The sequence below is a fragment of the Hemitrygon akajei genome, chromosome 31, assembly GCF_048418815.1.
Source record: "Hemitrygon akajei chromosome 31, sHemAka1.3, whole genome shotgun sequence".
NCBI classification, from domain to species: Eukaryota; Metazoa; Chordata; class Chondrichthyes; order Myliobatiformes; family Dasyatidae; genus Hemitrygon; species Hemitrygon akajei.
In genome coordinates, this window is record NC_133154.1 from 2,782,441 (window position 1) to 2,796,409 (window position 13,969).

A 13,969-nucleotide genomic window follows, 5' to 3' on the forward strand; every position below is an offset into this window, starting at 1 on the left:
TTTCTTGTGGTCCCGCTAATCCTTTCCTGTCCAAGTATGTTCTAAATGTTTTTAACGTATCTGCCTCAACCACTTCCCCTGGCATTTCATTTCACGTATGGACCACCCCTCTTGGTGAAAAAGTTGTCCCTAAGATCCCCGTTCAATCTTAAAACCTTAATATCTCTCCCCGCTCACCTTAAACCTGTGCCCTCTAGTTCTTGATTTCCCAGTGCTGTGGAAAAAGACCATGCACATTCTACACACCAAGGAATAAAATCCCAGCCTGTCCAACCTTTTCCTATAACTGAGATCAGGCAACATACGACATAGGAGCAGAATTAGTCCATTCGACTCATTGAATCTGCTCCAACATTCAATCATGGCTGATTAATTTCTCTCAATCCCATGCTCCTGCCTTCTCCCATAAACTTTGATGCTCTTACTAATCAATAACCTATCAACCTTCACTTTAAATATACCCAATGACTTGGCCATCTGTAACGATGAATTCCACAGATTCACTGCCCTCTGGCTAAAGAAGTTCTTCCTCATCTCTGGTCCTAGACTCTCCCAGACCTTGTAATATCCTCAGAGATCTCTTTTGCACTCTTTGCAGCTCAGTGACATCTTTCCCATTGTACAGCAACCAAAAATGAACACAAAACTCCCAAGTGTGACCTCACCAGCATCTTGTACAACTGCTACATAATGTCTCGACTCCTGTATTCAGTGCCCAGACTGATAAAGGCCAGCTTCCTTCATCATCATCCTAGCTGTGACATCGCTTTCACCAAACTATACACTTGCACTCCTTGGTGTCTCTGTTCAACTCTTCTCAGGACCCTACTGTTCACTGTCATCCTACCTAAATCTATGACCTACTGTATAGTTCTAATGTCATCTAACTTGAGACCATAAGACATAGGAGCAGAATTGGGCCATTCAGCCCATCAAGTCTGCTCCACCATTCTATCATGGCCTATTTACTACCCCTCTCATCCTCATGCTCTTGCCTTCACCTGTAACCTCTGACACTCTTACAACCCACATACTCCCTTACAATAACTGCTATAAATGTATCCAATGAGTGTAAAACACCTGCAGGAGTTCACCCCTTGTCATTTTATATCCCTCAAGAAGATCTCCCCTGATTCTCCTATGCTCCAGGGAATGAAGTCTTAAACTAGTCAGTCTTTCCCTATATCTCAGGTCCAAGTCCCAGCAACATCTTTGTAAATTTTCTGTGCACTAGTTCAAGCTCATTAATCTTTCCTGTAGGTAGGTGGCTAAATCTGCATACAGTGCTCCAAATTCAGTCTCACCGATGTCTTATACAACTTCAGCATCATTTCATTTCATAGCATGTTGCATCAGACAGTCAGCCATTCTTGTCTGGTGCATGGTGTCAGGATTGGTCTCCTTTCGGATTAACCAGGTCAAGAAATGAACATTCCTGACTCAACCCTTGTTTTTTATGAGGCCGATCGCTAGCTCGACGCTCAACCCGGCACGGATGGAAAGCATGCCCGGGGGTGGCGACTGGGTTTGAACTTGGGAGCCTTCGCTTCCAAAGTCCGGCGCTGATGCCACTGCGGCCACCAGCCGCAACTTCAACATAACATCCTACTTCTGATGAAAGCAAGCGTGCCAAATGCCTTCTTCATCACCCTGTCTACCTGTGACTCCACTTTCAGGGAACCATATACAGGTGTTCCCCCCTGTCACCCTTTACAAAGGTAGAGTGTTCCTATGAAACCTTTCTTAAGCCGAAATGGCGTAAAGCGAAGAACCATTAATTTATATGGGAAAAGTTTTTGTAAAACCAAGAATCCTCTTTGTAATGCAAAAATGGTTACTAATGTAGGTCTTTTGTAAAAGCGAACATTCGTAAAGTGGAAGACACCTGTACCCATACCTTAAGGGCTCTCTCTATTCTGCAACAGTCCCCTGTCATCCATTGTACATCCTGGCCCAGTCTTCAGTTGTCATTCCTCACCCTTGCTGAACAAGGTTCCCCCCTACCCCCGCCCGCACCAGTCCTCAAAGAACCCTCGAGGTCGAGGTCCTTATTCCCTCAAGGTTCAGGTGTCAGGTCTCTCAAGGATCCCTGACCCTTCGAGAGTCCATTGGACTCGCTGGACCTTTGGTGATCCGGGTTGAGGCCCCTAGGTCCCTTGAGGGTATATCATCCCTCGGAGGTCCCCATGCTTCCAGAATCCAGACTGCTGTCAGTTTGATCGGATCTGACCACCTTGCACGCTATCCTCGGTCTTAACACTTTGCTTCCTTCCCTCCACTTCTCCCTTCCTCAGGCTCGCATGCAGTGCTACCCTCCGTCAGTCGGGAGCTCGACGCCCGCACCTCCCTCCTCCTCCTCCTCCTCTACAGTTTCCTCCTCCTCAACCTCATCTGGACCCTCTGCCGGTCCCCCTCCTGGCATGGAGGACGTGAAGGAAGAGGAGGGAGCAGCAGAGGCGAGGAAGGAGACCCGGGAGCCCCAGCCAACACCATCTGCTCCACCAGTGGTTAAGGAGGAGAAGGAGAAGGAGGTGCCAGCAGTGGCCGAGGTAAAAGAGGAGGAGGCTCCCCCACCGAAACGGGAACCAGAACGCCCTCCTCGGACCAGGGAGAAGGAGCCAGAGAGGGAGCGGGAGAGGGAACGGGACCGCGAGCGGGACAGAGACCGAGAACGAGACAGAGATCGGGACCGCGACAGAGATCGGGACCGTGACAGGGATCGGGACAGAGACCGCGACAAAGACAAGGACAAGTCCAAGGGCGACGACGCCAAGAAGAAGGATTCTGACGTCCTGAAGCAGCTGAAAGTGGAGCTCAAGTGAGGCCTGCGATGGGCTACCGCACCCCATCTTGTAACCGGCCACCGCTCCCTGCTCCCCACCACAGTCTCATAAAGGGCCGCTGACCTGTCTCATGTGGACCACCGCTCCCTGCTCCCTTTCTCTCAAGGGGCTCACAATCCCAGTCTTGTAATGGGCCACTCGCCCATGAGCATTGTTCCTGCTCCTTGTCTTATAACAAGCCCCCAAACCCCACACTTGTTTTGTAATGAGCTGCCATTCACTGTGTTGAAACAGGCACCTGATTCCAGTCTTGAAATGGTCCACCGATCCCCACCTCATAATGGGGCATCGCTCTCTGTCTCGTAATGTGCCATTGCTCACCTCCTGTCTTTAAATAGCATTTGATGCTCACCCCTGCTTTGTAATGGGCCATCACTCCCCCATCACATAATGGCCTCCAATTCCCACCCCTCCAGTCTACTGGGACCCTGACACCCCCCCCATATCATAATGGGTACCTGATCCCCATCCCCATCCCTGTTTTGTAGCTGGTACTGAATCCCTGTATCCATCTTGTAAGGAGGAGATGGTTCCTGTCTCATAAGAAGCTGTCACTCCCTTTTCCCTGTCCCGTAATGGGTCCCCGATCCGCACCTCTGTCCTGTAATAGCCACCCGCCTTTTCCATCCCCATCTTATAACGATCCCCTGATTCGTACCTTATAATGCTGTTGCTCCCCTCTCCACCCTACATAAGAAATAGAACAGGAGTCGGCCATTTAGCTTGTTGAGCCTGCTCCGGCATTCAATAAGATCATGGCTGATCTGGCCATGGACTCAGCGCCACGTACCTGCCTTTTCCCCATAACCCTTAATTCCCCTACTATACCCTATCCCACTCCCAGCCCTGATTTCCATCTCACAACAGGCTATTCCTCCCCCCGATCCCCGACTCGTCGTGGGGTGCCAATAGTACTCTGCCCTCCCGTGCCATGCGTTGACGTCCTTCCCTCTCCCCACTCCCCAGGAAAGCCCAGGAGAGCCAGAAGGAGATGAAGCTGCTGCTGGACATGTACAAGTCGGCCCCCAAGGAGCAGAGGGACAAGGTGCAGCTGATGGCGGCGGAGAGGAGGGCCAAGGCCGAGGTAAGGGGTGGCAACGCTCAGGGGAATGGGGTTTGTGAATAATCCCTCCCCACCCCCAAACATTCCCCTGCCTCTTATCCCCAATGTCTCACCCCTCTCATCCCCATCTTTCCGATTCAGATTTATTTATTCATTATGTTCATCGAACCATACAGTGAATACAGTGCAGTACAATTTACGGATGTGCTGGGGGCAGCCTGCAATTGACACGACACACCACCATAACGTGTCCACCATGTTCAGGAGAAGAACAGTAAAACAAGCTCCTTTCCTCAGTCCCTTGCACCCACCATCAACTCACAGACAGACCTCTAACCCCAGGAGAGGACATGCCTCTAATTGACTCACTGGCACTGGACGGCAACTTCCCTGGTGGGCTTATACACTCAGTCTTTGATGTACAGACTTCCAGTCACTCTTTTACTCCCCTCTCTTCTACCTCTCCACATACCTCCCCTCCCTGCCACCCCCCCCCCCCCCCGGCCTATCTGTCCAGGTAGAGGAGATGAAGGTGAAGGTGAAGGACATGGAGGAGAAGGAACGCAAGGAGAGTAAGAAGCTGGCGGATGAGGACGCCCTCAAGAAGATCAAGTTTGCCGAGGAGCAGATTGAGCACCTGCAGAAGAAGCTGGCAGCAACAAAACAGGTGAAGGTCGGGGGGGGGCGGGGGTTGTGAGTGGACAGTTACTGACGCCACCGGGGGTGGGTGGGGGTAACTGGTCCGAGAGAGACCTGCACTGAGCTTTTGTGGGTGAGAGGGATGCCTGCACTGTGTGTGAGAGAGGGAAATATCTGCACCATATATGACAGAGCACCTACATCTGACTCTTCCCCCCTCTCCCCGGGACAGGAGGAGGAGGCACTTCTCTCGGAGATGGATGTTACAGGCCAGGCTTTCGAGGACATGCAGGAGCAGAATATCCGGCTGATGCAGCAGCTCCGGGAGAAGGACGACGCCAACTTCAAGCTCATGTCTGAGAGGATCAAGTCCAACCAGATCCACAAGCTGCTCAAGGAGGAGAAGGATGAGCTGGCTGAGCAGGTGCTGACGCTCAAGACCCAGGTACAGACTGTGGAGGGTAGGGTTGTATAGCCCACCTTCCCCCCCCTAACAAACAATCTCACTCACCACTCCTCCCCCCCCATTCTCTCCTCCATTCCCCACCCCTTCCTATCCTTAACCCCCACAACCTGCTCTCCCCTCTTCCCATCCACCCTGCTCTGTTCCCTTCTCCACCCACACCCCCACTCACCTCTCCTTTCCATTCTCCCAATTCCTCATCAGCCCCAGCTGGTGGGAGCGTGGAATGAGCTGCAGGTGGAAATGGTGGATTGCAACATTTAAGAGAAGTTTGGGTGGGAAGGATATAGAAGAATGGGTCTGGGCAGAAGACCAGGTTCACATGGACTAAGAGCCTGTTTCTCTGCTGTAGTGTTCTGAGGGGGTGGAGGGCACAGGTTTGCTGTGTTACGTACCCCGTAACTGGGTCACTTACCAGCAAAGATAGAGAGGTCCGTTGAAGTCTGATGGTACTATTTTTAAAAGTATTTAATGATAAAGGGGCACAAAAATAAGATTAATGCAAACATACAGATAATATACGTCGTCAATACTAAATCTAAAAGCGCGGGTATAATAATAATCAATAAGAAATAGCTCTATCGTTGTCTAGGGGATAATGTGTTGTCCGATGGAAATATAACAGTCACTGTTAGTTCGTTCAAGCTGCAGCGTTTTGGGTTTAAGAGAGAGACGGTTTAAACTGCCCAGGTCTTTTATGATGCCAATCCGTTTGAGTCGGGGGAGTTGGTTTCCCCATTGTTAGCTAAAAGCCGTTTTCCGTGGTACCAGCCACCAGTCCCAGGCAACGGAACTGAACGCACGTGGTCTCCTTCAAATGGCTTCCCGCTATTACGGGATCGCTAGCGTTTCTTCTGGTGCGTCTGAGGGGCTGTTCCTGCAGACCCTCTTTTATCCTGACTCGCAGGGTCACAGATGTCAATCAGGTTGGGGTGATGCAATCCCTCCCTCAACCAGCCCACTTTGCCTGAGGGCTTCCACGTAGTACAGTCTTCAATCCACAAATTCGCCTTCCGGAGACAATGGCCATGTCCCGTAGCTTTATATCACCGGGGGAACGAGACATTCCGCACGTCTCTCTCTCATTTCCTTGGTCCCCTGACCCAACCCAATAGTGATCTTGCGATTCTCACAAAGGAGGGGGCTGCAGGCATAACAGCTGAGAGTGGAGCAGGATAGATAGATAGATAGATAGATACTTTATTCATCCCCATGGGGAAATTCAACTTTTTTTCCAATGTCCCATACACTTGTTGTAGCAAAACTAATTACATACAATACTTAACTCAGTAAAAAATATGATATGCATCTAAATCACTATCTCAAAAAGCATTAATAATAGCTTTTAAAAAGTTCTTAAGTCCTGGCGGTAGAATTGTAAAGCCTAATGGCATTGGGGAGTATTGACCTCTTCATCCTGTCTGAGGAGCATTGCATCGATAGTAACCAGTCGCTGAAACTGCTTCTCTGTCTCTGGATGGTGCTATGTAGAGGATGTTCAGAGTTATCCATAATTGACCGTAGCCTACTCAGCGCCCTTCGCTCAGCTACCGATGTTAAACTCTCCAGTACTTTGCCCACGACAGAGCCCGCCTTCCTTACCAGCTTATTAAGACGTGAGGCGTCCCTCTTCTTAATGCTTCCTCCCCAACACGCCACCACAAAGAAGAGGGCGCTCTCCACAACTGACCTATAGAACATCTTCAGCATCTCACTACAGACATTGAATGACGCCAACCTTCTTAGGAAGTACAGTCGACTCTGTGCCTTCCTGCACAAGGCATCTGTGTTGGCAGTCCAGTCTAGCTTCTCGTCTAACTGTACTCCCAGATACTTCTAGGTCTTAACCCCACCATCTCCCCTGTCTCCCACAGGTGGATGCCCAGTTATTGGTGGTGCAGAAGTTGGAAGAGAAGGAACGGGTTCTCCAGAGTAACCTCTCTGTGGTGGAAAAGGAGCTCACCCTGCGGAGCCAAGCACTCGAACTCAACAAGCGCAAGGTACCTCACCCCCAGTCACACTATCCTCTTTTACCCCGCCAGGACCAGCACTGGCCACACTGTTCTCTTGCACACACCTCTCCGTCTGGGACCAGACATCAGACAAGGTGTCCTCTTCCCCCTCTTCTGGACCGGGCATTTCATACACCATCTGTGGTCCCTCCTCTGGGGCCAAGTATTGGACATACTGTCCTCTCCCACCTCCCATCTGGGACTGGGCATTCGACACAGCGTCCACTCTCCTTCCTCTGGGACTGGGCATTGGACACACTGTCCTCTCCCATCTGGGGCCGGGTGTCTGAGGTACTGTCTGCTCCCCATCCTCTGAGACCAGGCATCTGATTCCCCCTCATCTGGGACCGGGCATTGGACATACTGTCTTCTCCCATCTGGGACCAGGCATTGGACACACTGTCCTCTCCCCCTCCTGTGGATGCACTATCCTTTCCCGTCCCTACCCCCCAGATCTCATCCATTGACCCTTGTTCTCTCTCAGGCAGTGGAAGCTGCCCAACTGGCTGAGGATCTTAAGGTCCAGTTGGAGCACACACAGACCAAGCTGAAGGAGATCCAGGCAGCCATGTCTGACAACCGGTCTGCCAAGGAGAAGGAGTCATTCAACCTCAAGCGAGCACAGGTGAGTAGCATTCACTCCAAGGGATCAGTTTATTTTGTGTGTAAGCCAGTCACACCCCTCTCCTCCCAACCACTGGATTAATTCCAGTTTGTAACCCATTGCCAGGGACTATTATTCTATACATAAACTGCGCGGAGAAAAAACCAGAACAACAGGGTAGTATGATTAAACATCTTTACTGAGTCATGTCAGTAATGGTACACACAGCTCATTTCACAGTGTGGAAGCAGCAAGCTGGGCCTGCCAAGATGAAAGATGTGCACTTGAAAGCCCACACACAAAAGGTAGTGCCTCCCACACAGATTTGCCAAGCAATCAAACGGCCATTTGTGCACTCACCACATTCTCACATTTGATCTGATACAGTACATAAAACCAGCCAACTCCCTAATTAGATCCCACAGAACACGTGTAACATTCCCGTTTCCTGTTTGTCAGGAGGACCTGTCCAGACTTCGCCGGAAGCTGGAGAAACAGAAGAAGGTGGAGGTTTTCTCAGATGCTGATGAGATCCTGATGGAGGAGATTAAGGAATACAAGGTGAGAGAGCCGGAATCTCAGTGTGGCGTGGTATCCCAGTTACCGAGTATATGTTACCATGGGGACCGCCTGCACCCCAGTAACTGAGAACGTCTTAGGGAATCACCTGTAACGGGTGTTTTAGACATCAGAATCGCCTTTTACCTGGGTAATGGAGGGTTTCCCACATTTGCCTGTATACCCTGTTAATGGAGAATGTCAGACCTGAGGACTGCCTACACCCTCATAATAGTGTCCCTGGGATCATGTGCCCCCACATAAAGGGATCATGTACCCCAGTAATGGAGAGTTGCCCAAAATCACCTGTATATCCCATTAACAGATGGTGTTGGACCCTGGGGACCGTCTCCACTCTAGTAACAGAGTGTATCTGAGGATCACTTTAACCCTGGTAACGGAGGGGGTCCTGTGATTGCCTGTATGCAGTAATGATAGGCATCAGACCTTGAGAACCACCTGTAGCCCGGTGACAGAATGTCAGACCACTGGGGTTTCTTGTAGTCCAATAGTGGAGGGTTTCCAAAGTTTGCCTGCCCCCAGTAATAGAGGATGCCCTGGGATCACCTGTACCCCAGTAACAGGGTGTCAGACCCCCCCTCACTCATTAACCCTCTTTCTCCCCCTCCTTCCACCAGGCCAAACTGACCTGTCCATGCTGCAACACACGGAAGAAGGACGCCGTGCTGACCAAGTGCTTCCATGTCTTCTGTTTTGAGTGTGTCAAGACCCGGTATGACACCCGGCAACGCAAGTGCCCCAAGTGTAATGCTGCCTTCGGCGCGAACGACTTCCACCGAATCTACATCAGCTGAGGAGTGTTGAGGACAGTCCTCTCCACCCACCCTCCCTTGCGATTAGGCCTCTACCCTCCCTACCACACCTTTCCCTGCCCTAGGGCCATCCTCCCTGAAACCTCCCCCTCCCTACCAACTACACTTCATCCCTGAAACCTTCCCAAGCTGTACCAAACCCCCATCAATACTGAAACTTTCATGCCACACCCTCTCCGACCCTGAAACCTTCCTACTCTGTACCAGCCCCTTTCTAACTTTGGGGCCTTTCACCCTGCACCAACCCCTCTCTAACCCTGAAACCTCTGTATCACACTTCTGCAAGCTTGAAATCTTCCCCTTTGTACCAACCCCTCTTTGACCCTGGGTCTCACACCCCTCCATACTAGCACCTCTTCAACCGCCCTCTCCAAACCTGAGCCCTTGTATCATACTCTCTCCAACCGTGAAACCTCTGTATCACACCCATGTCCCTGCCTGTACCAAACCCTCTCTGACCTTGAATCCTTCCCCTCTGTAACACCGGCTTTCCAGCCCCTTAACCCATCCCCACTGTAATACCCCTTTCCATTCCTGTGACCATTTTGGTGTGGCTAACAAGAGTCCATTTTTGGGTGGGGCTACAAGGCTGGGTTATCTTCTTGCGTGAGGCAGAGGTGGAGATGGAACAGTGGGACAGTGACAGTTCCAGGCCGTGCCAAGTGAAGGTTGTTAGCCTCGGCCATTGCCCACACTGCCACAAATTCCCCAAGCAGGAGTTGTCAACCTCCTGCCTTGGTCCTGGACTGATACTTCATGGGGCAGTGCTTGAGGTCGGCAGCTTTTTTACCCTGTGCTTCGTGTTTTAATTGACAGACAGCCATTTTGAGGTGGGGCAATGGTGACAGTCTATTTGGGCAAAGCATTGGTGTCCATTCTAGGTAGACATAGGGCTGAGGCAGACATTTTGGGTGAAGCAGTGGCAGTCAGTATAGGTAGGACTGTGGCCTTGGTGGATATTTTGGGCAAGGCAATGTTGTCCATTTTGGGCGGGGCATGGCGGCCTGTGCGGCATCGAGCTTTGGCCCCAGCCTGAGAGAATCCCTGTAAAAGTCATACCTTTCGGCAGCGGAATTTTGTTTTTTAATTTATTATGTTCCCGCGGAGGATTGGCGAGGGTGATGCGTGTTTGGTCTCTGACGTTTTGCCTTCTGTTCCTTCCTCAATAAATGCGAAGCTGCCACCTGGTGTTCTTGCTTGGTTACCCTTTAGCCTGTTGCGTATGTGCTGTCAGCACTCTACTGACACAGAACAGGAATGGGCAGTTCGGCCCCTCGAGTGTATGCTGACCCGTCAGCCTACCACTGACACAGAACACAGAGTGGTATAGATCACAATGTTGGTATCAAAGATGATATCAAACTAAATCCCTTCTACCTGCACAATGACAATATAACTTCCATTCCCTGCACATTCATGTGTCTGTCTTAACAGCATCTTAAGCGCCTCCATTGCGTCTGCCTCCCACCACCACACTTGGCAGAAGATTCCAGGCACCCACTACTCTCCATGTAACAATAATTTGCTCCATGCATCTCCTTTAAACTTACCCCCATATATGCTCGTAATATACCCCTGTAAATGCATGCTCTCTGGAATCAGACATTTTCACCCTGGGCTAAAAGATAGTGACTCTCTACTCTATGCCTCTCATAATCTTGTAAACCTCTATCAGGTCTCTCCTTAGCCTCCACTGCTCCAGAGAAACAACCCAACTTCATCCAACCTCTCCTCCGCTGCCTCCAATAGAGGCAGCAGGCTGCTGTGCCATTTCTACAAAGCCCCCACACCCTTTCTGTAACAGGGCGACCAGAACTGAATGCAATTTTTCAAGTACATTTGGCCTTTACACTCAACGTCCTGATCGATGAAGGCAAGTGTACCGTACACCTTTTTTTACTGCCCTGTCTTAATTCAGAGGGCTACAGACTTGGACCTAAGGTCCCTCTGTATATCAACACAATTAAGGGTCCTACCATTAACAATTAATGGTCTTGTCCCTTTATATTTGACATCCCAAAGGGCAACATCTCACACTTGCCTGGAAAAAACTCCATCTGTCGTTTCTATGTCCGTATCTGCAACTGATCTATATCCTGCTGAATCATTTGAAAACTTTGTACACTGTCGACAACACCACCAACCAGTGCGTCACAGATCCCGTTACATTCTCCCCACGCTCCTACCCCCCCCCCCCACCCGATTCTTAACTACACGATGAGGGCAGATTAACCCATTGAGCCCACACGCAATGATGTGCTTCAGGAAACTGAAGGAAACAGAGAGACTGGGAGAACATTGAAACTCCATGCACGCTAAACCACATGACCTGGCTGCTCCTTTCCTAATGCTGCTGCTGGGGGGAGGGGGCCTAACACTAAACAGAAACTGATTGGGCAGCTTAAGGCCTGTCCTCACAACTACAGCACAGGAGCATGAAGGTATACACCCCACTTCCCTGACATCTGCACATTACCTGTCCCCACCTACAGGTCAGGGGTGTGACAGTACATGCCCATCCCACTCCCATCCGCTTTCCACAGCCTGCCTTCTCAGCTCACCCTTTGACCCTTTCTCTCTGTGTTAGCTGTCCCAACGATGTACTGATGGACGGGCTTCTTCAAGGGGCGGGAGTGGGACTTGCCGGAATCCATACATTACAGGCAGAGGTCAAGATCGCACTCTGCTCTTTGAGGATGCAGGAAAGGTGTGGAACGAGGCAGCAATGGGGATCTCCAATGAGAAGCAGGGGAGAACAAAACACTCAGCATATTGGGCAGCACCCACAGAGAAAAGAGAGACATGCCTTCTGAGTTGTAGAGGGGCTGGGCAATTCATCTGCACGGGTGCAAAGAAAAACTTACTTTCAGCTGTGTCACAGGCACATCGCGTTGGATAAGCAGCTTTCTCAAGAAAACCATAAAAATTATCTGTAGTTTTTCCAAGAAAGGACACACTTGGAGCAAAACAAATTCCATTTTACTGCGAAGTAATCAGGTAAATCGTTTTGTTGTCACGTGTACTAAGATACAGTGAAAAACATCTCTTGCACACCATTCGTACAGATCAATCAATACAATAATGCATTAAGGTAGTACAAAGTCAAACGAAAGGATGCAGAATAAAGTGTTACAGTTGCCAGGAAACTGCAGTGCAGCCAGACAATACGGTGAAAGATCTCGAGGTAGACTGTGGTCAAAAGTCTATTTTATCGGACTGGGGGCTGTTCAATAGTCATACAACAGCGGGAAGAAGCTGTCCTGGAGCCTGGTGCTATGTGATTTCAGATTATTGTATCTTCCACCTGATGGGAGAAGAGTCCATGCTGGGAGAGCTCTTTGACTATGTTGTTTCCTTTACGAAGGCAACAGGAAAGGTAGACAGGATCAATAGGGGAGGGGGGCCAGTTTATGTGATGAGCATGTACACATCTCTGAGGTTTCTTGCAATCATGGGCAGAGTAGTTGCTGTGCCAGGCCCTGATGTGTCCGAGTAGGATGCTTTCAAAGGTGCATTAATATAAATCGGTGAGGGTTAATGAGATGGGTCATGTTTCTTCAGCCTCCTTTGGACATTTACTGAGGTGCTGTAGACTCCATGAAAGAAGGGGAGGTGGGGAAAGAGGGCAGAGAGAGAGGAGAGGAGGGAGAGAAAGAAACCGTCAAGGTTTGACTCTGTCTCTCCCCACTCCCTGCACCCTCTTTCAGAGACAGAAAGGGAGACAAAAGATTGGGTGTGGTGGAGGGGGGAGCGGACAAACCAACCGAGGACCTCCGAAGGCAGTCAGGCCAGGTATGCAGAGATGTCGTTGACCCCACTGAGGAAACAAAGCCACAGGGATGGAAGTGTGGAGGTGCTGTGGATCATCTGAAGGTGCGTGAGGATGAGAAGGCAGACCATTCTGATACTGAGTTTTGAATTCTGCCGGGAACCCAGCCAGAGGATGAGGGCCTGTTACTAAAGAAACAGCCATGCAGCATGGAAACAAGCCCTTTGGCCCTACTCATACCTGCCAACCATGTTGCCCAGTGAGCTAGACCCAGCTCCCTGTATTTGGCACATAGTTCAACAAACCTCTCCTATAGATGGCTTTTAAATGTTGTTAATGTGCTGGGCCCTAATCACTTTTTAAGACCACAAGGCATAGGAGCAAAAGTATGTCATTCAGCCCATTGGGTCTGCTTCATCATAGGATTGTGGCTGATTTGTTATCCCTCTCAACCTCCTGTCTTCTCTCCATAACCTTTGACTAATCAAGAAACTATCAAGCTGCACTCTAAATACACCCAGTGACCTGGCCTCCACAGGTGCCTGAGGCAATGAATTCCACAGATTCACCCCCTTCTGGCTAAAGAAGTTCCTCCCCATCTGTGTTCAATCATGGCAGATTTATTTTCCTCCCAACCCCACTCCTCTGCTTTCTCCCTGTAACTCTTAACGATTAAGCACCTATCTACCTCTACTTTAAATATACCAATGATGGAGCTATTTCTAGCTGCTTGTTCAAATTATTTTTATTTATTTCACTCTTTGCATGAAGTTGCTTCCTGTCCCATGAGGTTCTTTTTAAATCTCCCGCTTCAATTTTAAATCTATGCTCTTCTTACTAAGCAGCCCCCTGGAGAAAAAAACTTTAACCCTATCTATGTCGCTGTGATCTTATATACCTTAACCAGGTCACCTCTCAATCTCCATCATTCCAGAGAATCAAGTAAATAGGTGAATCGGGTGATCATTGTCATGTACGGAGATACAGTGAAAAATCTGGAAAGTATAGGAGATGGAACTGGAAGAAGTCACCTGGGTCTGCAGAAACTTCCGGAGTTATCTTTAGCTCATCCTGCCTCTACCCGCAGTGCATTGCATGCACTCACCACTTTGTGCTTAAAAATAAAACTTGCCTCTGACATCTCCCCCTATGCTTTCCTCCAGTCACCTTAAAACTATGGTAATT

At 49.8% G+C, this 13,969-nt stretch overlaps 1 protein-coding gene across 3 annotated transcripts in view; it reads left to right on the forward strand.

Moving 5' to 3' along the window:
* The window catches only part of rnf40 (ring finger protein 40), a 31,790-nt gene extending 21,592 nt beyond the window's left edge, over window positions 1-10,198 (forward strand). For all 3 annotated transcript variants that reach the window (XM_073033390.1, XM_073033392.1, XM_073033391.1), the window contains exons 13-20: window positions 2,295-2,818; window positions 3,810-3,927; window positions 4,424-4,573; window positions 4,778-4,990; window positions 6,883-7,008; window positions 7,505-7,645; window positions 8,084-8,185; window positions 8,821-10,198. In XM_073033390.1, coding sequence (XP_072889491.1) covers window positions 2,295-2,818; window positions 3,810-3,927; window positions 4,424-4,573; window positions 4,778-4,990; window positions 6,883-7,008; window positions 7,505-7,645; window positions 8,084-8,185; window positions 8,821-8,997 — 1,551 coding nt within the window. In that variant the 3' untranslated portion in view covers window positions 8,998-10,198. The remainder of the gene's footprint in view (window positions 1-2,294; window positions 2,819-3,809; window positions 3,928-4,423; window positions 4,574-4,777; window positions 4,991-6,882; window positions 7,009-7,504; window positions 7,646-8,083; window positions 8,186-8,820) is intronic.
* Window positions 10,199-13,969: the final 3,771 nt, after the last annotated feature.